The 22344-nt window shown below is 40.0% G+C and overlaps 2 protein-coding genes across 5 annotated transcripts; both read right to left on the bottom strand.

Moving 5' to 3' along the window:
* Positions 1–23: 23 nt before the first annotated feature.
* atp6v0cb (ATPase H+ transporting V0 subunit cb) lies at positions 24–7569 on the bottom strand. Its single transcript, XM_040134672.1, has 3 exons — positions 7286–7569; positions 1836–2019; positions 24–1037 (listed from the first exon to the last, which is right to left on the bottom strand). Exons 1-3 carry the CDS (start codon positions 7356–7358, stop codon positions 833–835), a joined length of 462 nt encoding a protein of 153 aa, XP_039990606.1. The 5' UTR covers positions 7359–7569; the 3' UTR covers positions 24–832.
* A 3337-nt stretch (positions 7570–10906) lies between these two features.
* Positions 10907–21923, bottom strand: tbc1d24 (TBC1 domain family, member 24). Of its 4 annotated transcripts, none has more exons than XM_040135892.1 (7): positions 21253–21923; positions 17122–18234; positions 16009–16167; positions 14529–14592; positions 13755–13850; positions 12543–12789; positions 10907–12195 (listed from the first exon to the last, which is right to left on the bottom strand). In XM_040135892.1, exons 2-7 carry the CDS (start codon positions 18108–18110, stop codon positions 12041–12043), a joined length of 1710 nt encoding a protein of 569 aa, XP_039991826.1. In that variant the 5' UTR covers positions 18111–18234; positions 21253–21923; the 3' UTR covers positions 10907–12040. The 4 variants fall into 4 exon arrangements, with proteins under 4 accessions (XP_039991826.1, XP_039991824.1, XP_039991828.1 ...); XM_040135890.1 differs by having other exon boundaries at positions 21329–21923; XM_040135894.1 differs by lacking the exon at positions 21253–21923 and adding an exon at positions 21133–21164.
* Between the last annotated feature and the right edge of the window lie 421 nt (positions 21924–22344).

Genomic DNA, 22344 nt, shown 5'->3' with positions numbered 1-22344 from the left:
GAATAAGATGGAGAGGAGATGAATTTTGGAAATTACACTTGTGAGACCCAACATGGGGCGCACACACCTTTAATGCAAACAACAGTACTACAGGAAAAACACTGAAGTTTGAGAATGTTTGCGTAATGATTAGAGTACAGCTACACACAGAACTCCCACTCCACCAGCAACATACTAAAGGCAGTCTTAATTATTAAACCAAGAATTACATCCAGAGGAATTCCAACCACTTATCACAATTAACCCACAGTGCATTAAATCTATCTAGATAGATATTTATATGTCTGTATATATATGTATAATATAACCTGGGGAATTAAAGACTTTTGCTGCATTTAACAGTTCGATGAACAATTTCTTATAAATAAAATCAGTGGAAAAAAATCTGAAGTCCATACACATTTCTCTTTACAAATAGATCCTCAAGATTAATGCAGAAATTGTGTCAACTCCCAAATCGATTTGGGAGGAGAAAAAGCTGTGTGGCCCTTTGGTCAGCTCTCTAAGACCAGAGGCCAAGCTGCCTCAGCTGGCCTCAAGGCCTGAAAATAAGTGGAGGGAAAAAAGGAATTTTCATCATACAGTTGAAACACACACGCACACACAGGACAGACAAATCACTACATTGCGCATTTACAAGTTGACTATCAAATTGGGACGACTGTACACATTGAGATAAGACCATATTTATGGAGCCATTTTAATTCATTTTTTCCCCGCCTTCACTTCTTTCATCTTGTGCGGCAGATACTTTACAATTTTTTCCCGTTTTGCACTTTTTCTCCAGCAGCAACATAAAAGGACTGATCTTGTAGTGGAGATGTTTGGGTGTTTATTTCGTGGAGAGAATGAGGGCAACAATGAGCCCGTAGAGACCCAAGACCTCAGCAAAAATCAAGATGAGGATCATGCCCACGAAGAGCCTGGGCTGTTGAGCTGTGCCTCTCACGCCTGCGTCGCCAACAATGCCAATTGCAAAACCTGCTGCCAGCCCACTGAGGCCCACACTCAGCCCAGCTCCCAGATGAAGGAAACTCCTACAGACACAAGGACAAGTGTTAGTCAGCACGAGGATGTTGATTACTCTGATCGAGTAATCTGGGTTAACAATTCACTGCAGATTTGCTCATGTTCAAAACATGTTCAATTAAATGCCAGTAAAATTTAAATGTTAAGGCTGGTGTTATTATATTTGCATTAAGCCTCTGTGCCATAAAATTTATGTTGTCAAAAAAGTATTAAAAAAAAAAAAAAAAAAAAAGGGCAATATAATTGCATTGGTGAGAATGGGCATGACAACTGGACCTCTTTCAGGCAGTCTAAACTGCAGACCGGTGGTTAACATGGGAAAGACCCAAGCATGTGCAGTGATGTGATAAGACAAACTGCAGTTCTTGGGTTGTTTAACCACAATGGCTGTGTTCATTGTGATAAAGAAATATGTCATTCAGTGGAACAGTATGGTTCTTATATGTTTAATAGTTTAAGATTAATGGAGCTGGTGGATAGTGGAGCTACATGAAGGCCATGGCAACACAGATGAAAACTTGTAAGTGGGAAAAGTTTATTGTTGGTTTTGGGGAATTACTTGTAGTGAAGTGACAATAGAACACCAATGTCTGTGCAATTGTTTTTCTCTTCTGGTTATGGCTTATGACAGGCCTAAACGGTGACAGGGCCATATCACTACTGCTTTAGAACCAAGTAAATGAGGCTTTCCTACTCAATTTTGCCCCAGAATACAAAACTTTTCTGTAGAGATGTGTTGATAAATAAATTAATTGAAATGTAGACAACACAAATGATTAAAAATATGACTGGTGAATTTAACTCACTTGTAGAGGGTGACCTTCTCTGAGATGTTATTGGCAATCAGCACTGCTACTACCAGGCCATAGATGGCTATGATACCCGCCATGACCACGGGGATGATTGACTTCATGATGAGCTCCGGCCTCATCACGGACATGGCGGCAATTCCTGTACCGCTCTTAGCTGTGCCATAGGCTGCTCCCAAGGCTGACAGTGAAGAGAGAGAAGAAAATTTTAGTTAAATAAACAAGACAGCAAACTAAAGTACACACATCACATTGCAAGATACAATACTCTAACAGACTGACGAAAAGTACAGCTAAATAATGGGGAAGAAGTGAAATAAGAGATGGAGCAAAAATAAAACTGAAGACTTTCTGTTCCCCTTAAAAAAAAACCCAACATGGCTACACTTCTTTCTTGCGTTCGAATGGAAATACCAGATTGCGTTCATTTCTACTGAAGAAGATACCATGCAACAAAAAATCTGCCTTGTCACGTTTTGTGTCTCATCTCCTTAAACTGCTTCAGGCCATAAATCACTCTCTGAATGAAAAAGCCTCAGAAGGCCTTGGCACACAGGGAACTACTGACATCACAAGAGAAGCAGGATACCCCTTCTCCAGAGCCAGCATTAGTACAGGATAGGTACCAGGGAGGACTAGCAGGACACACTCATTCAACATCTGCTGTTTGCTATCTCCAGTCTACAGTCCTCTGGTTAGTATCACCGTAACATGATGGGGAAGGAGGAGAACAAAAAGCTTAATCAGCATGTTGACTCTGTCAGCCTGTGATGCCGAGGAGAAAACATAGTGCCACCTATGTCACACACACAAAACCAAGTCTGACGGGAGGAGGAGAGTGAAAAATCATTAATTACCCTGCTCTAATGTTAGAAACTATTTATAACCAAATATAGAACAGCAACCATACATCAAGAACTGGTTATAATTCTGCACAGAAAAAAAGAATTGAACACCTTCCTGGTGAGATGAAAGAATCTTTTACAACATCCAACAAAACCTGTCAGAGCAGGGCAGTCTGTCATGAATCAAAGACAGGCTGGTTTGACTGGATTTCCCTGTCAGAGAGATTTGACAGTGACCACAGCATAGCATCTAATATATTTGTCGATATATGCTCACTATATGGGTCATCATTTTTGCAGTACTTCCACTATACAGCAGTATTAATCACATATTTACATGCAATTTATTCTGAAAGAGTTGGAGATGTTTCCTGTTTTCAGATTCGTAGATGCTGCTTTGATGCTAAATATAGCCTCTCTCCTCTGCAGTCTCTCTATTGCATTGACAAAAAAAAAAAAAAAGTCAAATGAGCTTGCAATGTAGCTTTCTTGGCTCCCCAACATACATATGATGATGAAATTTGAAAAAATCTCTTGAGATATCTTGGAAGACAGCCTTGTGCATACAGCCTGAGGTACTGTGTTTTCACATTTCTCGGGACAATGTGTTCAGCACGCCCGGAGATAGTTCTGGTTAATTCAGAGCTGTGAGGCTTTCGGGGAAACGGATCTAGAGGCAAAAAGGAAGATGACGTGGGCCAATCTTCAAAGTGTGCACATGGTAGCCAGCCACGTCCCAAACTACTGATATCGATTTATCACCAGACTGATGCCATGTGCAGTTCAATGTAAATGCTGACCGAGATGGCTGATCCAAAAACAAATCTTGTAATTTAGGTACCCAAAAAAACTTTGACAATATTCTGGAAACACCTAAGCCTTCCTCTGAACAGCTGTTTCTTTTAGCAATTCGCCCATCCATTCATAATAAGTTACCGTCAGCAATGTTCTCCTCTGACTCAATTTTTTTCTTTGTAAGATTGGCCTCACTGAGGTGTGACGGGTGAGGATTGAAAGAAACACTGGACTCCTCAAACACTGCCATTCTGTCCTGATGATTAAAGGTTTGATGTTGTGGCAGGGCAGCTTCTGCAGTGGTGCGGAGGCACAGCCTCTGGGTTTTAATCCTAATCCCCTCATTTTAGGTAAAGCGCTTTTACCCCTTTTTTCTCCCTGCAAAATATTTGATGTATGGGATGCCCTTGTGACGCCTTGTGACACCTTGTGACGCCTTGTGATGCCTCTTCTTATGTCAGAACACGTGAGGGGGCCATCCAGCGAGGGATGGTCTCGCAGGCAAAATGCCCACGCAAGCAAATGAGACTGATCGCTCTGAGTAGTGGCTGAATGGGGAAGCACTGGTTTTAAGGAACAAATAACAAAACCAGGAAACTCATAGTTGTAAAACTGTTTTCCAGTTTTACAAAACTGGCAGGTTGGCTGGATAATGTCTAAAGATATGAGGCTCCATACAGAAATTATCTGACACACTGAACAAACTATTGCATCCAAAGCTGAGGGATATCTACAGCATACATGCTGCGTCACCAATTACACCTCTTGACAATGTGAATGAGAATTAAAGGTCAAAGAACTGAAAGCATAATAATGAATAATGATTATTCAGAAAAAATAACTTCCTCAGTGACAAACAGTTTGTAGGCTATCCTATTGAGAAGGTATATGCATACAATTGAAAAGGAAATTGGAAAAGCACACACTGCACTGAACACACATCGATCTTAAATTGCGGTCAACAACACTATGAGTAAATTTATCGGTTGTGTCAAATTATCCAGGATGTAAGCTTCCTTTATCTTTTAACTGTTCTGGCCGAGAGAAGAGGAAAAGATGTGGGCTGTTGGGTAAGATAGTAGCTTAAAGGAGTGGGGAATCAGAACCACTGCAGCACAGCTATCACAGCAGGAGTGGTTCTTTCAGAAATGTTATAAGAGAGGAGACAAACCACTTGAAGCATCTTAAATGGAAAAGTCTGTAACACCAAAGATGGCGGTCATATTACACATATCCCTGCTTTATAAACAGCTGAATGGGAAAAATATCAAACCAATCGTGTTGTTGGACTGACGCAAGCGAAACCTTGCGAACACTTAGTAGAAGTATAACTTGGGGGGGGGGGGCATTTTAAAACCTAATTTTGGGGCAAAGTCACCAAACTTTTTAAACGGGTTTAATACAATTTTACTGGTGATTCTGTATGTGTAGTTTTTATGTCCCGGTGACTACCGAAAGTGAAGGCCCTCTCCCCTTTCATTTACATAGGGACCTGGTCTTGTTAGCCTGAAATAACTGCCCAGGGGTGCCTTCAAAATGACCACCAAGTGGTGAGACTTGCCAATAAGGACTTTGGTACTTCTCCCATGGTTAAAAACACCCTGTGAGTGTCACCTGTTCTGAGTCGGACATCACTTAAAGGCAGCCCTCACAACTGTTACCAGACTACCAAAACAATGCAAAAATCACCTGACACCATACGATCACAGCAACTTACCGCCTGTTCCAGAAAACAGGCTAATTATTCAAATTATATATATATATATATATTTTTTTTTTCCCCCTCAAGAAATCTTCAACTGGGGTGAGAACTTTTTTCAACATTCTACAGCCTCAGTGTTGGATCATTGCCCCAAGACATGACACATTGATGGACGATGACAATCTCAAATTGTAGCCATAGTTCTTCAGCTTGTGTAGACTACAGTAACCGACATTACAGGAGCCCAAGCTACAATTTCCTGTCAATGACTCCACAATACAGTATGATCCTTCAAGCTGAAGCCTGAATCATCAAGTGTCCCTGTCCATCCCACCAATACTGCATCCCTGCTTTGTGCCAGCATGATCCCTTCCCCACTAGCTAATTCCCCAGCTGTCACTCCTTCACCGCCACAGACTAGTACTACTGCCAGCCTCAGGGGACGCCACCACCACCATGCTGGTCTCCAGCTCAAAATAATTTCTGAGATTTCTCATTATTATGCAGCCCAACATGATTTGTTAAAAGGCGTTTTAAAACATTTCTTTTACTCTTTGACTATTAAATAGGCATGTGGTTGTAAAGATTTGTGATAAGACAAAAGAAAAGGTGGGCACAGAATTCAAGATTATATTATTTCGGAGAAAGCTCTTTGCATATAGCTTTCGATGTCTTGTACTACAGCAATTCACTGGAGATGACCCTCAGTGAAAACCTATGTACCATTCACTACCATAAATGAGCCAGCTCTGCCAAAAGGCCTCTAGCTACAGCGGGTCAAGCCCTCCGTGACACGGTCAATTAGTAATTTGCTGATTTCCCATTGGTGCTGCACCCATCCCACCATTCAGCCTAGTCAAATGTAGGCCTTTACTGTGTTGCAGCATAGCACTGGCATATAATGCAGTTCCTTAGATTAAGGGAAGAAAAATAGTAAACCAGAAAAGGATCCATAAAACAAGTATAATTAATTCTAAAAAACACACCACTTTCAAAGTTCACTTCCTGTGCCACTTCCCATTTACTATCCAAAGCAACGATAGCAACTGTGTTATTAAAACCCCTTGTCTTCTGTAAAATTAGCTATATTTTCTTAGAACTGAGTCAAAACGTGTTAACTTTTTCGTTTATATTATTAATGCCCAAGATCAGTAGCCAAATGGCAATTCCAGGTCAGAAGTCTCATCATGTGGTAATCATGTGACCTTGTGTCGTTCCTTTGAGCAATAGGGAAGTTAACAGGCTGCTCCTGGTTTCCAATGGTCACTTTAGGTGTAAGAAAAAGCGATTTTCAGCTTAAAATGACTTGCATTAAATTAGATGTCAGACCATCGGTTTGAAAGATGGCAAGTTGTTCCAAAAACCGAAAACATTTTACGCAGAACGACCTCAGTTCAATTATTTAATGTCAATGGTTAATGATTTCAGCGTTCAAGCTACATTAAATAAACAATTTCATGTAAAACGTATCACCTATTGCTTGTAACACCCTGAAACCCCGCATTCAGTCGTGTGGCATCTTGCAGCAAAGGAGAGAATCAACCTAACTTATCTCCTGCTAAGTGTAGCAAGATAACAAGCAGCTAACTGTGGGGGATAAAAAAAAAAAAAATCTGCCGTTAAACAAAACGCAAAACTATAATAATATGGTAAAATTTTCTGATCAGTTCGCATGAGTTACTGTTTTGTCATTTTGATTCAGATAAAGCTTAGAGCCTACACAACCGAACTAAGCTAACGTCAAAGCTAACTTGTGTAGTCGTCATCAGCTAGCTAACTAGTCTTGACTGGTCTTTAACTGTCTGTCATTCAGCCAGAAAGGCTAGCAGCAATAATCGTATTTACTTACTAATATTAACTAAACACTGGCAAATGAACAAACCAAACTCGCTGGTTTTAACAGCTAAGTCTAAATAAATGACAGCTCAAGATTAGCATTGCGACGTTAACCTTAGCCAAGCTAGCGGATGGCTTTCAGTTTCAAGAGACGCACCACGATTGACAATCCAAAGCACCCTGTTTGGAATAATACTAATGCAAAAGAGATTAGGAGCAAATGCACACAAAGAAATTTCGACCAACAAAGGTAATCGTTTGATAATTACCGCTGAACACCATAGCCGCAGAGGCACCCATCACTGCGAAGAACGGAGAGTATTCGGGGATTTCGGTCGACATTCTTCCTCACACAGTATAAAAATAAACTAAATGTACAAAATTAATTATTAATGAAGGATCGAAAATCGCACTTCGCGAAACCTGTCGAAGGCCACAGTCTGGGAATACAAAACCGAGTATACTAAGAACCGTCTGACCACCTAACTAGCAGTGTAAACGGGATAGTCACGACTCTTGTGATAAATACCCGGCGCAGCAGCACAAAATGGCGAAGCGGAAAATATCACCTGACTGGCCGTACGGAGAAAACCTATCATCGATTGGGTGTGTGTGTGTGGGGGGGGCGCACTAAAACAAAGTACACTAATGATATACTGTGCCACACAACGCATTTATGAAACAAGAAGTGTGGATTTAAAATGATGGATAACTTACTCTGCACACAGACAGTGTCTTTAAAAAAAAAATTTTTTTTAAGGTCACCCCTATAAGGCATCAATTTGGTGTGCTCCGCTGCAGGCTTTCCCTGTAATATCTACGCATCCACCCTTCAGAAGCAGGAGGATGAAATAATGGGGATAAGCAAAAGGGTGTGGAGACAGTGCTAATCTATAGAAAAATGGTGCTTTCGTTATCCTAGCTATAAAGGAAATAAAACCAAGACATTACACTATTTCTTTCAAATGTATAAATACAATGTAATGGGAATGTCTTGCTCAAAAAGAACCACAACGTTGATTAAAGCGATCTCCCCAAATACTGAAATTCCTAATGTTGCATATGTTCAAACACATTTCTACATTTTGCACCAGGACTCTACCATGCAGCAGAAGGTGGTTCACAGTCAGCTGTGATATGCAATAGTGTGGAGCGTGAGAGTGAGAGAATTGGAGGCTGAGTGTGTATGTGGTGGGGGGAGGGAGCCGAGAAGCCCCCGTTCCACTGTACAGCTCCCAGCAAGAGCAGGGCAAGAGATCCAGAAAGAGGAGGGGTCGAGAGAGCTCGGACACCATAGGAGAGGAGAAGTGTGTGTGTGTGTGAGTCAGAGAGAGCCTGTGCAGTCCTCCTCCTCCTCCTCCATCCATCGCTCCATCCATCCTTCTCTCAGCATTGGCTAGTCTCCCTCCCCCCCGTAGCACTGTAAAGCCTCTTCACTCATGATGCAGTTTCCACACCAGCATCACAGGCCTCCTTCCTTTCGAACACTTTACTCTGCCAACATCTCGCTCCAGCTGCCAAACGCAAGGTTGCATCATTTTGGAGAATATGTTTGTGTGTTTGTGTGTGTGTGTGTGTGTGTGTGTACTGATGCATTGATAACAAAAAGGTCATAAATGAATGAGATGATTTCCAATGTCTTTTTCTCTTTCTCTTCTGATTGAACACATATTGGTCCACTACTCTATTAGGAGGATATGGATGCAGCCTGCTGAGGTTGGATTATGATGTTCCTGTCTTGGACACATGCTCAGCTGACATTTGCAACCAGCTCTTTTGACTACATGCAGTAATATAACAGCCAATGTACCTACACATTATTGTTTCCTGTTTGTTTTGGATGGATGGATACAACGATTAGGTGGGTGCTCTTGTACTTGACTGGCATTAATCAATAAGTTGTAAGAGGAGGAGATAAGAACAAGCCATATTGTTGAGGGCTGGTCTGGGAGATGCTTTTTAAGGAGAGCAAACGGAAATGCGAGAAATTCTCACTAGAACATGATTCCATCAATTGAAAAAAGATGTACTATAAAGCATCATTTGTTTATGAGCAGTATAATATAAATCTAGAATACAATATATCAGAGTGATCAACACAAGTGATCAACATCTAGCCCCCTCATCTTTGAGTGGTACTGTGATATATGATCAGACCAGGATACAGTTGTACAGAGAGCTCCACTCTGTGTAAGATTGACCAGGGTCTAAATGAAGGAAGTTACTGAGCTAAGCTACTCTCAGGTTTGGCATTTTTCCCACATGGGCTGGTTTCAGTGTGTGACCAAAAACACAACACAATTTTACTGGGATGAAGAATGTTTCATTTTTTTGATCATTTAATAAAAAATGCTGATGTTGTGGAAATGGAAAAGCTTTAATCCTATATTAATACGGCAATAGCCTGAAAAAAATAATGGAAATTATTATCATTCATTCTGAACAATACAGTCCATAAGGCAGATTTTTGACATGTATTCAGTAACACTTGACAGGTACTGGAAGCAGGGACCCTTCACCGTCTCAATAATCCCATCGCAATGTTCAGCCTGTGAATCAAAACAATTTTTGTCGGGACCTCCTTAGTCTACGTCTTAATCCCCTCTCCACAGCCCCTTGCTAGCTGAGGGGTGGGGGCTGGTCAAGGAGAGACCATTCTCAGTGTAGGCTTTAACACTTAAGCATCTTACTCCTTGAGGCTGGAAAGCATGGTTTTCCGGAGATGCGCCAGACCAACACCCAAAGGAGCAGCTAAATATAGAAGTGCATGTGTGATTAGCAGAGTGTGGATCCTGAATGAAAAGCGCAGCCTTGGCAAGATGGAGTCAATGCCACTTACTGTAAAGAAGGACTTACTCCACCACTTTGCTGTCTAAGATACTACATTAACAGATGCATTGGGCTGAGCCACACCCACTGCAAATAAATTGGCTATACATTGTTTATAGAGCCTTGATGTATTGACATTGATTGACATGGAATGCATTTATACTGAGGTCTGTAGCAAAACATCTGACAAAGTAGTCAGAGGATAAAAGTTGTAACTGTCAGTTACCACATTTGTACCATTTATAGCAAATACAGCGTCTGTGAGGTGGGTCCTATTTCTCAGTTTGGAGTCTAATAATCACTCCAGTGAACTGAATTCTGTAATACAGCGGGTTATTAAAAGTAGACGCTGGTTAAAGATATATTTGTAAGTATATTTGACTCATTTCTGCCAAAAACTTTCCAGTCACGCAGCTCACTGTCAGCTTCCACAAAGAAGAGACATCCACAAGACATTCAAACAAAAATAGTCAGTGTCTATCCAAGCAGTGTATATGAGTAATTTAGTAGTCACTTAGTGTTTTTAACCCAGACCTAACTGCTGTATATGAAATTTCCAACATTATCATTTCATGGATCTACCTTAGTGTTATACTCTAAACTTTTGCAGCAGTTCAACGTTGCGGCTATATGCAACTTTTTCTTTAAACAAAACATCCTATAAGATGTAATTTTAAAATTCAAAACATACAATTTGAATGAAAAGGTGCACAAAAGGCATGAAATCATGACATATATGACATGTTTTTTACTATACGATTAAAAATAAAATAGCAATTTCTGTACAATAATATAAATAGACCAGTCATTTTGGGAACAAACATACTAGTTGTAACTACTTGAAGTGGAGCAAAACACAAAAAAATGGGGATTAGGGGGGTTGAATCATGGTCAGCTGACTTTAAAAGGCATCTGGCAGACTTCTGAAACAGTCTGAAGAAATGTCATCATCTCTTTGCAGAGACAGAGATGTGAGAGATGTGTAAGAAAAAAAAAAATGGAAATAGTAATACAATTAAAAAAAGAAAAAAAAAAAGGAAAAAAAAAGACGGAGTCACTACTGAAAGCGTATTGCTGTATTTTCACTTGTAGAATACATTTGTAGTTACACAATTGATGTTTCACTGGAGCACGTATTTGGGCATACAGATACAAATAGGTTGCATAACCCCAACAACGCTTTGCCAACAGGGCACAATTTTGGACTTCTTTTGTTACTATTTTCACAGGGGAAAGGACGGAAGTAACAGGAAAATGATCAGAAGAAGATAAGGATGAGCAAACTGAATTTTTCTCCATTACTTGTAAGCCAAAAACACCTTTAGGGTTTTAACTTTAAAAAAGTTTGTACCGTTATACACATGAGTATTCATATATTATACCAAAGGAGACACTGCCACTTATTCGGAGGAAAGCTTTGACATATGGTGCAAAATGGCAACACTCAAATTCACCACTGATTCTCAGAAACATTTAACACATTGATTTAGCAGATCTCCCACATATGTAGCATAAATCAAAAAGTGTTGGGAAATGCAACAGGACTTGGCTAAAGATCTACTGGCGTGGTACAACTGTACTGCGTCCTAGCGTTGCTCATTCAACATTTAAAAACACATCACCAAATGAAGACTTGACTTCACACATTTTATCGTAAACCTCAGTTTCTAAACATGGCCTGGTAAACAGTATATTTGGCAGACTGAGCTAAACCACAGAACATAAAGTACTGAATTTACATTCAGAAATTGATTATATTGTAGCTTAGCATGAACATTGTTACATCACAGCCAACATAAAAGAAAAAAACCCTCTAGATGAGCCTTATATTGGCTTTATCTAGAGTTGGTCCTGGACACTTCCTTCATATGACCACACAACACAATTAGTACACCATAATACAAAACAAATCTGTAAATACAAAAATAAACACGAAACAATCAAAAATATCACATTTTTGTTCATATGTTGAAATGTGGATTAACTGCAGTAATAAATAAAAAATAGTTAATCATATATGAATTTGTCGGACGGATTTAGGGATGTTTGCATATCTTTGTTTTTCACCTCAAACACTTAACTGGACTTTTTGATCATGACTCTCTGCTTTAATATGTTTGCGTGTTAAAATGTGTCCATGTCTCTATGATGTATGGATCTCCATGAATGTGTAGTGTGTGATTATGTGTACAGCATTATGAGGCCATGGCATCCTGGAAACCCCATACTTCCAGCAGTGAAACCTGGAAGGTCTCTGCACACAGGGGCGGGTTGTCAAAGGTGGCGCACCTGCCAGTGCGCCCATGGTTCAGTTCTGAGTCAATGTAAAGAGCATTGCCTTCACCTCCCCCTGATCAGACACACGAGCACAGAGTTTGTATAAGTTAAAAGCAACTGAGAACAAATGCTGCATTCCTGCAAATGATTTTCACTTAAAACAATGATGTACATTTTTACATCAACATGTAGTGGTAAATGTAGTGGAAGGCTAATGCTAATATCCGACATTTAATGTCTTTTCTTGTTTTAGTCGACAGTGGTAAAATACACCGTCAACTTCACTATGTAACTCAAAATTATCTATATTTGGCCAGTTAGCAAAAAAAAAATAAAAAATAAATAATAATAATAATACTATCCAAAAAGGGACAAGAAATGCAAAATACAAACAATTACATGCTGTAATAATCCACTCACCCACTATGATGGAGTCAAAGTTTCCAGCCATGAACATGGAAGTATTCTTAGAGTTAAGGTTGAAGTGGCGAGCGGAGAGAAAGGGCGACAGATCTCCAGCAGGTTTCTCTGGCTGCTGTAAGCTATTGTTGTCTGAGTTTTGCTCCTCAGAGGAGGCAGTGTCCTCTTGACCCTGGGTCTTGATGGAGGAGGCTAGCTCAGGGTGGCGGATCACCACCCACTCATAGCGCTCCATCTCTGGCTTCAGCTAACAAGGGAAACAAAGTAGTGACTGCTACTGTAAGGTGGTCATCATCAATCACACACCCGGGTCACACATTAAATAAAATAGTATAATTAGCAAATATATTGACATAAATAGAGATGCTTATATTCTTAACAGTATCAAGGTGACAAGAAATGTATCTTAAATTCCAACAAATTCTTTACATTAATAGAAAGAGATACTTTGAGATAACCTGGCTACTATTTTGTTATACCAAAGAATATATGTCATATATGTCTCCTTTCCCTTTCCAACCCTTGACTGCACATCTGATAGACATCAGTCCCTGCTGACTGTCTCTTATTGTGTGTCAGGTTTAGTGTCAGGCGAAGGCCTAGTCAGATACTACTGGATCAAGTTACAGGAGTTTTCAGTCCGTGTATGTTTACGTAATAGTGTTTGAGATGATGGTGTTTACTGGTGTGCTAGTTAAGATATCCCGCTGCTGTGCATCAACACAGACAGCCAAGTAAATAATTCATACAGAAGGCATTAGAGACCCAGTCTGCTTTGCTATTTCTAGTCCAGGTGTTATTGAAACTAAAGCTCAATGCGGCACTATCACAGGCAAATTAAACATTATGAGTGGTTGTTTCTGCAGAGGAAGACAAGACAATGTCCGTATGGTGAATTGTGACCTACAAGGCGGGCTTTTCATATAGGAGCTATGAATGCCGTTTGAGGCCAGTGAAACCAATGTCAAGTACATATGAAACCAGAGTGGATGGTACCCTCTGGTGGCTATATCGCAGTACTGCTCAGTATAAAAACATTTTCCCTTAATTTAGTCCCCAAAAAGCTTCTTAAAATTCACCTTTTTTTTTTTAGCAGTCATCTTTTTTTTCCTAGCAGTCGGAAAGGTGGAAAAAAAAACAAAACAAAAAAAAACAACAGATTTTTCTTGCTGTAAGGAAGCTAGTTAGTCAGGACACTAAAAATAAACTTACCCTAAAGACGAAGCACTCCCCTGTGCCAAAGAAGCTCAATTTGTTGCCTTCTCTCTTCCGCTCCTCCCAATCTGTGGATAGGAAGGCTCCACATACCTGAGGGAAAAAGGAATTGACATGGGTAGAATTAATCTGTTTGGTTTGCTCATACTAATTGGCTTTATCCTTTAAATAATTCTAACTTCATACTAGTGGCAGATTGATATCTGTAAACTGCCAATGTTCATGGTGGGATCCCGCTGTAGCACCATAATCCAATAATACGACACCTGTGTAATCATGAACTTTGACACCAATTCACATAGTCCAGGAAAAGAATAATACCTGACTATTTTGAAAAGCAGAAAGCCACTGTGGACCTTTCTTTCTTAAGACACACCCATCTAGTCTTTGAGAATGATACCAATACTGTTTTGTTTTGACTACAGTTCAGCCCATTTTGTACCTTAGATATCAAAGTAATTCTTTCCTACCCAAGGCCGGGGACATACGGACAGGACAGATATCATATTTAACACTGTATTTGGCTATCTATAACTATCAGGTAGAAAAACCTGAATATGACAATGACTTACTGATTTGAGCTGCGTCACGCTTAACAAAAATATCTGTTATTATGACATCAGGATGTTATCATATGCCATGTATTTGTATTAATAATAATGTGCATTCTTCTTCTTCACATTGACAAAATCGTCTTAAAATTCATTTTGACGTGTTAAATTGAGTGGGGGAATCCTAACGGAGTTTGCTGTCTATGTGTATGCTACTTACATCACCATCTGTGGTCCGGATCAGGAGCAGAGTGGGTTCGTAGCCTTCACAATGTGAGTAGAATCTGGAGGGAAATGTTGGAAATGGAAAGTTTAACTCATTCCAACTCACTTAAAAGAGTACTGCAGGAATGACGTATTTCTGTAGGCCAACCCGGATGTTAGCATCACCCTGGTTACCTTGACAAAAAAAACAATGGGATTTTTCCATTGGCTTTTGGACTATTGCAGAAAATAAGCTGTGTGACAAATAAAAGTTTATGATACACGTTTTGTTCAGTAAAATAATCTTCAAAAATTGGCGCCACTTCTATGTTTTTTTGAAGCCTAAATACAATTGCCAGATGTAAAAAGCTACTTTAGCTTCTACAAAAGCCTTTCCTTTTAGAAACTTAGTGATAAATGCAAGAGCGCAAGTATAAATACGATGAGGCTGTAAAGGTGGACTGGGGATTAAATCGGTTTTTGTGTTTGGCATGATGATGTTTAATGTAACCACTTTTTAGCAACCGCCTTTTTTAATAAACATGAAAGCTTAAAAAAAAAATCATGAGTGGGGTATTTACTGACATATTGTTATGTGGCAGAATAAAACTTTGCTTGTGTTAAACACAGACCTTATTTCAGGCATCTGAATAAAACCCCATTCAAAAAACCCACCCACTTCGGGATGAGGGAACCGGAAGTGCAACAATGCTAATTTATTTCCGGGATTTAGGACTCATTCCTGCAGCACTGTATTAACACATAATACTGAGTCTAAAGATAAAACATATTTAAGAGACCATGTAATAGCAACAGTCATGTACTTTATATTAGTGGATTCACTAAAGTAAATTGAAAACTCTGAGCTCCTTAATTACTTATTTAAAAGATTATTCTTGTTCCACTACAGACGCAGAACCAACTTATAGGCAGGTGAATTAATAAAATGCTTAATATTACAATGCCTCTATTCCCATGACAATTCCTTATAATAAAAAGGTAGGCCTTTTGGCTACCATAGACAGAAATTTGTCATGTCTAGAAAAGATTTAGCCAAATAAGTTTGAAAATTATACAAAACAAAAAAACTAAAAAGCTAGACTTCATTTTCTTTTACTCCTTTGTACTAGAGGCACAAAAAAATGGGTCAATGCAAACCAAAAGATCCTCTTCTTTTCCTATTGAGTTGCCTCTGTCTAATATAAATAGACAATATAAAAAAAAATAAAAAAGGTACAGCAGTCTCAGCGCCTCTTTTCTCATTTGCAGTTTTTGTTCCAAGCCTATAATTTTTTTTATTTTTTGCTTTTTTTCCTTCTGGCATTTGTTTTTTGGTTTACAGCTTTGCTTCGTGTTTACATTCATATTTCCTTTCAGCCGTTTGGCCATAAATCGAATTCAGAGACACAATGCTAAATGCTAGGGCCCGAAATGTAAATTGTGAGCAGCAGTCAAAAGCTTTATTAGTGTATTGAGGTGAGCACTGGACAGTGTACCTGTTCAGGCTGCAGCCATGGGTGGAGGTGGTAAAGAGGAGTTGTGGTTGGCACAGGGCAAAGCGCTCAGGGATCCATGACCAGATGTCCCGCATCTCCTTGGCACTGACAATCTCAGAGGAGAAGGTGTCTGGGTTAAGTGCCAGTTGCACGTTCCGCCTGGAGAGGCCCAAACATACGGACACAGGCAGAGATGGAGAGGTACAGAATGAGCCTTTGAAAACAATTTAAAGCAGATGATGGTGTGAATTAATTCAAAGCAGTTGTGTATTTATTTGAGAGTTTAGTGGAACTGACCACTCATTTTATATATTACCATTGTGTATGCAAGCCGAAGTGCAATTGTGACACCATATCTCTTCCGAGAGTAAATGAGTTTTGTTTGACAGAATTAGAAACAGATCTGGAGAGTAGCATAGAGAAGAGAACCCACCTAGGACTGTAAAAGAACCAATGTAGTGAGCACAGGAGTAGAGTGCAGATGAGACAGAAGATGGTGGATGGAAAAGTGTGGCACAAACCAAACAAAAAGGAAACAAGAACATGATGTGAGACAAGGATGCAAGAGCAACTTAAACCATTCCCCAGAGCATGCCAGAGTAAAAAGCTTAAAAGAGCACAACATTCTTGCCAATGAAGCAAATGAAATTGCTTGAACAAGTCATCTATTGTAATCTACCACATATTCTGTGGTGTTTATTTGTGATAAATTGTATAAAAAAAGCCTAATTTGGTCCTGTACTCTTTTAACATCGCATTCCTCTCATTCATTGCATACCACTGTAATTTAATTTATAGTCCAGGAACTGTGTCTTACATCTAATCAAGTTCAAGCAAGTCCATTTTCACCAGAGTGACAGATATATGGGTAAAAAAAAAAAAAACAACTAAATTTAATTTTGAATCATAAAAGTTACTCGAACAATGTCTATGATTCTAACATGTGTATAGCTGCATCATACATTATACATGTGATGGATTCAATGTCCTTACTGATGCTAGATATTTTCTAGCTTTGCCAAGTAAGCCCACTGAATGTGGCCTGGTTTCTAAATAAAATTCAACAAAAGATGGTTACAATTCACAGCATAAAAATCATATTATTGACTATACCGCTTCTGTTTGACAGTGATTCCCTTCTGCTGCAAGGACTTTTCATTTGTGAGCTGCAGCAGAGTGATCTCCTTACGGCTAAACAGACGGATGGAGAAGGCCTTCTCTAGCAGCTTGTCGGGTGTGACGGTGGAGGCAATGCCCTTGACGAAAGCCTGTATGTCCGCCCTGACTTTGCTAGAATCTTGCTGCTGCTGGTTGCCCTGGCCCCCCTGGGCTCCCGCTTTATGCTTGCGATAGAACTTGAGCAAGGCTATAGCCACACGATAGAGAATCTTGTAGCCTTCCACTAGGTAGACATCCAGGACCCTGACCACATGGCTGAAAGGCAGGTCACTGAGCACCCAGCGTTGCCAGTCTGAGTAGACTTCCAACACATCCTGGGCTGTGGCTACAATCAATTTGTGGGCGGCTGTGCAGTACTTGTTTGCCAGATCACCAAAAGTCATGCAGCTAGACTCATATGCCAGGAAAGTCTGGTCCAGCAGTCGCTTGCCTGGCTCGTTGCAGGCCAGTATGCGGCTGACGTGCTCAAAACACTGAGCTTCGTCTTCGCTGAAGTGCAGAAGCAAAGAAGTAACAGCTGGAAGTGAAGGGCAATGTGAGATGTCTGGAAACTGTCCAGCCAGGCAGTTGATAATCTGATGGGCTGAGGCTACTGCCTCTGCCTTCAGACAGTACCTTGGTACAGGACTTCCATCCACAAACTCTGGCAGTGGGATGTGGGAGGAGGGCTTCTTAGTAGCTGCATTTCCCACAACGTCACGATATACTTCTGCATCTGGGGTTACTGTACGACAGGGAATGGCTTTGATGAGCTGCTGGTAGACTTGTGCCCGTAGTTTGTGGTTTTTGGCCCAGTAACCCTGTCGAGCCATCTGTTTGAACTCTTTCAGATCTTTACAGTCTACCTTGGTGGGCCCGCTGCTCTTGGACAGATCCCCCATCTGGTCCCAGTCCACAAAGCTGCCATAGTCTTCTTCAGCCATGGTGCTGGAAACTTGCTGGACTGCCTGAGTTGGAAGAGAGGAAGGACGCTCTGGGGTTTTACAACCTTCTGTCCTCCACACAGCAGATAACTAGTCTATTTTTCTTAACTGCCCATGCTGGGTACTGAAAAACACAAAAGAGAAAACATAAAATTAGTGTGTATCATCATAAAGAAAAACAAAAATCCTTGCAAAATTGTTTCTGTGTCATATTAAACTCACACTGTCAGGAACACAGGAAAATCATCAAACTTCTACAAAACCCTGTCATTGGTGTGTATATGTGGCTACCTCAAAGACTAAGTATATCACTGTGTTAAGGATAATGCAAAGACTTGGGATATGAAGACATGTCTATAAATATATTTTTCCATAAGAGGTGATTTACAACAAGTTAGGAGGGATGCATTACATAATGGCCACAGGAAATCTTTACGGTAAAACAACATTAGCCAATTTCATTAATCAGATTAAAGATCTTCTGATGGGAAAAAAAAGCCTGTACATCATGAATTTCATACATCTGAAGTGAAAACAAATCAAGTAAACCCGTAGCTTGAATGGAATGCAGTGCAAGGCTATCTTAGTGATGCCATATAACAGCCACAAAACAACTTCAGATCAGCTTTGATGCACAAATACATCTTGGACAGATTTAATTGGTTAGGCCAAGTTTGATATTAAATCAATTAAACTGGAATCTCTAGTTGTGGGGAAATAAAAACTCTTTGGAATTATAACTTTAAAGTTTACATGCAGGATGATTTACAAACCAGATATTATGCAGTCATCAAATAATTTCCTACCAATGCTAACCCACATGATACATGGAGCAGCATGTCCAAATCTCATTCGCAATATACAGTATACTGAGAATGGTTGTTGTACAATCATCAAATCATTCCACACTGTTTTTCAAAAAGTCACAAGGAGATGTATGTCCAAAGATCACTTGCAATGTCCTGAAAATGACAGTCATAAAGTCCCTCAGATCATTTCATACTGCCATCCGCCACATGGATGACTGTATGTAAAGCTGGATGCATTTTCTGGTGAATCTACAAGGAAATTAACTGTCCTACTTAGAGGCTATGTTTACACAGCCGTTCATTTTACCTTTGACACTGGATGTAACTGACAAAAGGCACACTTGAATCCAGATCCAACAAATGCAATTTAACAGGTCAAAGGCCACCTTGACATCTCAGTCCATTAAATAAGTTCTCCGATTCAGTCAATGTAAGTTCTCCGCACAGATGAAAAGAGGTCCACTAAACCAAAGCCGTGAGGCCACAGTCTTCTAATATACTCAACCCATCTTCTACACATGTGAAGGATTTAGCATTCAGGCTAAAGGAATTTAAAATTCTGTTAAGCAAGGTGCCAAACCACCTAGCGTAGCTTCTATTTAGCTGAACTGGCCAGCCCTTAAACATTAGTGCTAATAATTTAAACTGGGTCCATTTCTCTCATCATGACAACTTAACTTTGTATGCTATACAGGAATGCTTAGCAGAGATGTTCCCATAGCGCAGCATAGCATAGCCACATCCTGTCCACAGTGCATCCTATTAGCATCCTAACAACATGGCTATTCTAATGTTATGGAAGTTGCTCATATACTAGGTACCCGTCTTCATCCTTAAGAGTTTAGTCTACTTACCTTACATAATGCATATGTGATTAGGTCTACACTACAGGCTACTGTCTGCATCATGGTCCATTCAGGAACCAGGAGTTTTTTTTGTTTTTTTTTAAAAGAGCTAAAAGCCACTTAATTGTCAGTTTATTAGGTACACCTAGCTAAAACTAATACAGTCTAATACAGCAGTCCTGAAATAAATCCTACCTTCATGATGATCATAATATTTAGTTTATGTTGAAAATGTTTTAAAGAGTTGTTAATTCATTTGTATGATCATTTTCTGAGGATATAATTTGTGGGGCTGTTGAACTGTATTGTCATTATACACAGAGGTGTTTCTGTTATTTAGCTTACCCTCATTGATATAAATGAGGTGGACGAAGTAATAGAAACACCTGACCATATAAAGCAACACAAGTCAACAGCACCACAAACAATCCTCCAAAATGATCACACAGTTAAACCAACACCTCTCTAAAACAATGTCAATAAAAACTGAACATTATAATAGGATTTATTGCAGGACTTTTGTATCAGACTGCATTAGTTTTAGCTAGCTGTACCTAATAAACTGGCAAATGAGTGTTTTTTGCACCGAATATCTGCTCTCAAGAGTATGCCTTCATGCATTTAGTTCAATTTCTTTACAAAATCTGAAAAACGTTCTACAATCGTTTGCTGTAAATTACTTCTCCTAAAATGACTAACGTATTTCAGATGAAATTTTAACATTTAAGCCACTGAACTGAAAAGGAAGCGGACTACTAATAGCCTTAAAGGAAAGCATACTAGAGCTGGCACGTTACCTCTGCAAAACTGGACAGGGTTAGGTAACGTTACTATAGGTGAAACAACGACTGCAATTTTATCTTGGAGGCTCAGCAGATGAAGACACAAAGACCTAAGCACAGAAATAGCTAACGTTACAGTACCTGTCACCTTGTCCCTCAGTTAACATTAAAATATCGGGATGACAGCTTCAATTGCACGCAAAGCTGCCTATACTATATGTTCAGTCGAATAACCTATAAACGTCAGTTAGCCAGCTCAGGTGATAGTGGCTAACACGTTAGAGGAAGACAGTGCACACGGGTCACAGAGTATTTAACATTACCGCCGGAGTAAATCTGATACACCCTTTTCCATTTACACTTGCCAAGTTAGCATTGCTAGCGTTAGCTAGCCGCAAGCTGCTCTTGTCCGTGCATGTCAGCAGCTAACGAAACCTTAACCAGAACACAAAACTAGCTGCCCGACACAAGATAACACGCAAGAAAGAAAAGAAGCCATGCAAATATTGCCCGACACCAATAAAAACAAAGCAGCAAAAATGTTCTGGCTAACGTTGCTGCACCAGCTAGCATGAATGTTACCAACCACAAATTGATTTTGTCTGCAGTTTGTCTTGGAGTTTGTGAATGTGGAGAGATTTCAGATGGAATTTGTGGAAAAGCGGTGCATTTAAAACACAAAACCGGCGATAGAAATAAGAATTACCTCTACAGCACACGACCGAAGAGCGATAAGCCAATGAAAAATAACCGTCAAAATAATAAACTGATGAAATCCGTACCTGTAAGTGAGAGGTCTTGAGACGCGAAGCGAAATTCATATTAAGTTGCCTCGAGCATGCGCAGTGCCTTCGACACCCGTTCGCGGTCCTCTGCCTGCTGCGGCCGGAGCTGCAGAGGGCTCAGGTGTGCTGGCTAGATATGCACTGGTTACAGCCACTTCTTTGTACGCCCTGTTTAATTCACGAGGGCAGGGGAGCTTGTTTTCTCGTTAGAAAACAGTTTCAGGACTTAAAGACTGTCATTAAAGAAAGCCAAAAGATTAGAGGCTAACACAAGTAGTCACTATGTGCTCTACGTATCAGTATCAGCTACTTGCTCCACATACAAATATCATAATATTCATCATTTGTTAAGCCAGGAGCGTCCCATTGAGATACAAGATATCTTCTTCCAGGGAGTCCTGGTCAAGATGGCAGTACAAGAAAAAGAAAATTATCTCACGTTAGAACACCCACAGTACATAAAAAAACAACATAAGGGAATAAGTAGAGGAAGAGAGGCATACAGGCCACACTGGTGATATAAGTTAAGGATTGAGTAAAACAGCAATATGTTTCCTGTACGGCATTTCGTAACAGACCTTTACAAGTTGTCAAAGAAGGGAGTGCCTATGCTGTAATGCTGTTTTGCAGCTCTGATTGCAGCCTGGGGATATTTAAAAAACACTAAAACCACCAAACCTATTACAAAGTCCTATGGTGCACCAAAGAGTACCTCAAATCAAATATTAACTTATTCCTTTTATGGTTTACTTCTAGAAGCCAAGTTAAACTGCTGTGACCGTGGAGAGGTTGCATTGCAAATCACAGTATCTGCTCTGCCTTGTTTACTCGCAGGCTTGGTCTGTCTGTCAGATGAGTGATGGCACTGGGACAGAACAGCAAGTACCCTAGCGAGGGGCAACAAACCCTGCCTTTGTCCAGTAATCAAAGCAACCACCAAAATGCATCCGCCCAACACATGACAGTTATTACTGATAATCAAATTGTGGAACCATCATTTGCCTTCCAGAACA

Source organism: Xiphias gladius, chromosome 9 (genome assembly GCF_016859285.1).
Source record: "Xiphias gladius isolate SHS-SW01 ecotype Sanya breed wild chromosome 9, ASM1685928v1, whole genome shotgun sequence".
In the NCBI taxonomy this organism is placed as follows: Eukaryota; Metazoa; Chordata; class Actinopteri; order Istiophoriformes; family Xiphiidae; genus Xiphias; species Xiphias gladius.
This window is presented reverse-complemented; position numbering and strand designations above follow the sequence as displayed.

Excerpts from the sequence above, each read along its gene's own strand:
- atp6v0cb (XM_040134672.1), bottom strand. The coding sequence starts at position 7,358 with ATGTCGACCGAAATCCCCGAATACTCTCCGTTCTTCGCAGTGATGGGT. Across the intron at positions 2,020-7,285 it reads TGCGGCTATGGTGTTCAGCG|CCTTGGGAGCAGCCTATGGC; the intron begins GTAATTATCAAA and ends CTTCACTGTCAG. Across the intron at positions 1,038-1,835 it reads GAGAAGGTCACCCTCTACAA|GAGTTTCCTTCATCTGGGAG; the intron begins GTGAGTTAAATT and ends TTGTGTCTGTAG.
- tbc1d24 (XM_040135892.1), bottom strand. The coding sequence starts at position 18,110 with ATGGCTGAAGAAGACTATGGCAGCTTTGTGGACTGGGACCAGATGGGG. Across the intron at positions 13,851-14,528 it reads TCCGGACCACAGATGGTGAT|GTATGTGGAGCCTTCCTATC; the intron begins GTAAGTAGCATA and ends TTTTTCCCTCAG. Across the intron at positions 12,196-12,542 it reads CTTTGACTCCATCATAGTGG|GGGGAGGTGAAGGCAATGCT; the intron begins GTGAGTGGATTA and ends GTGTCTGATCAG.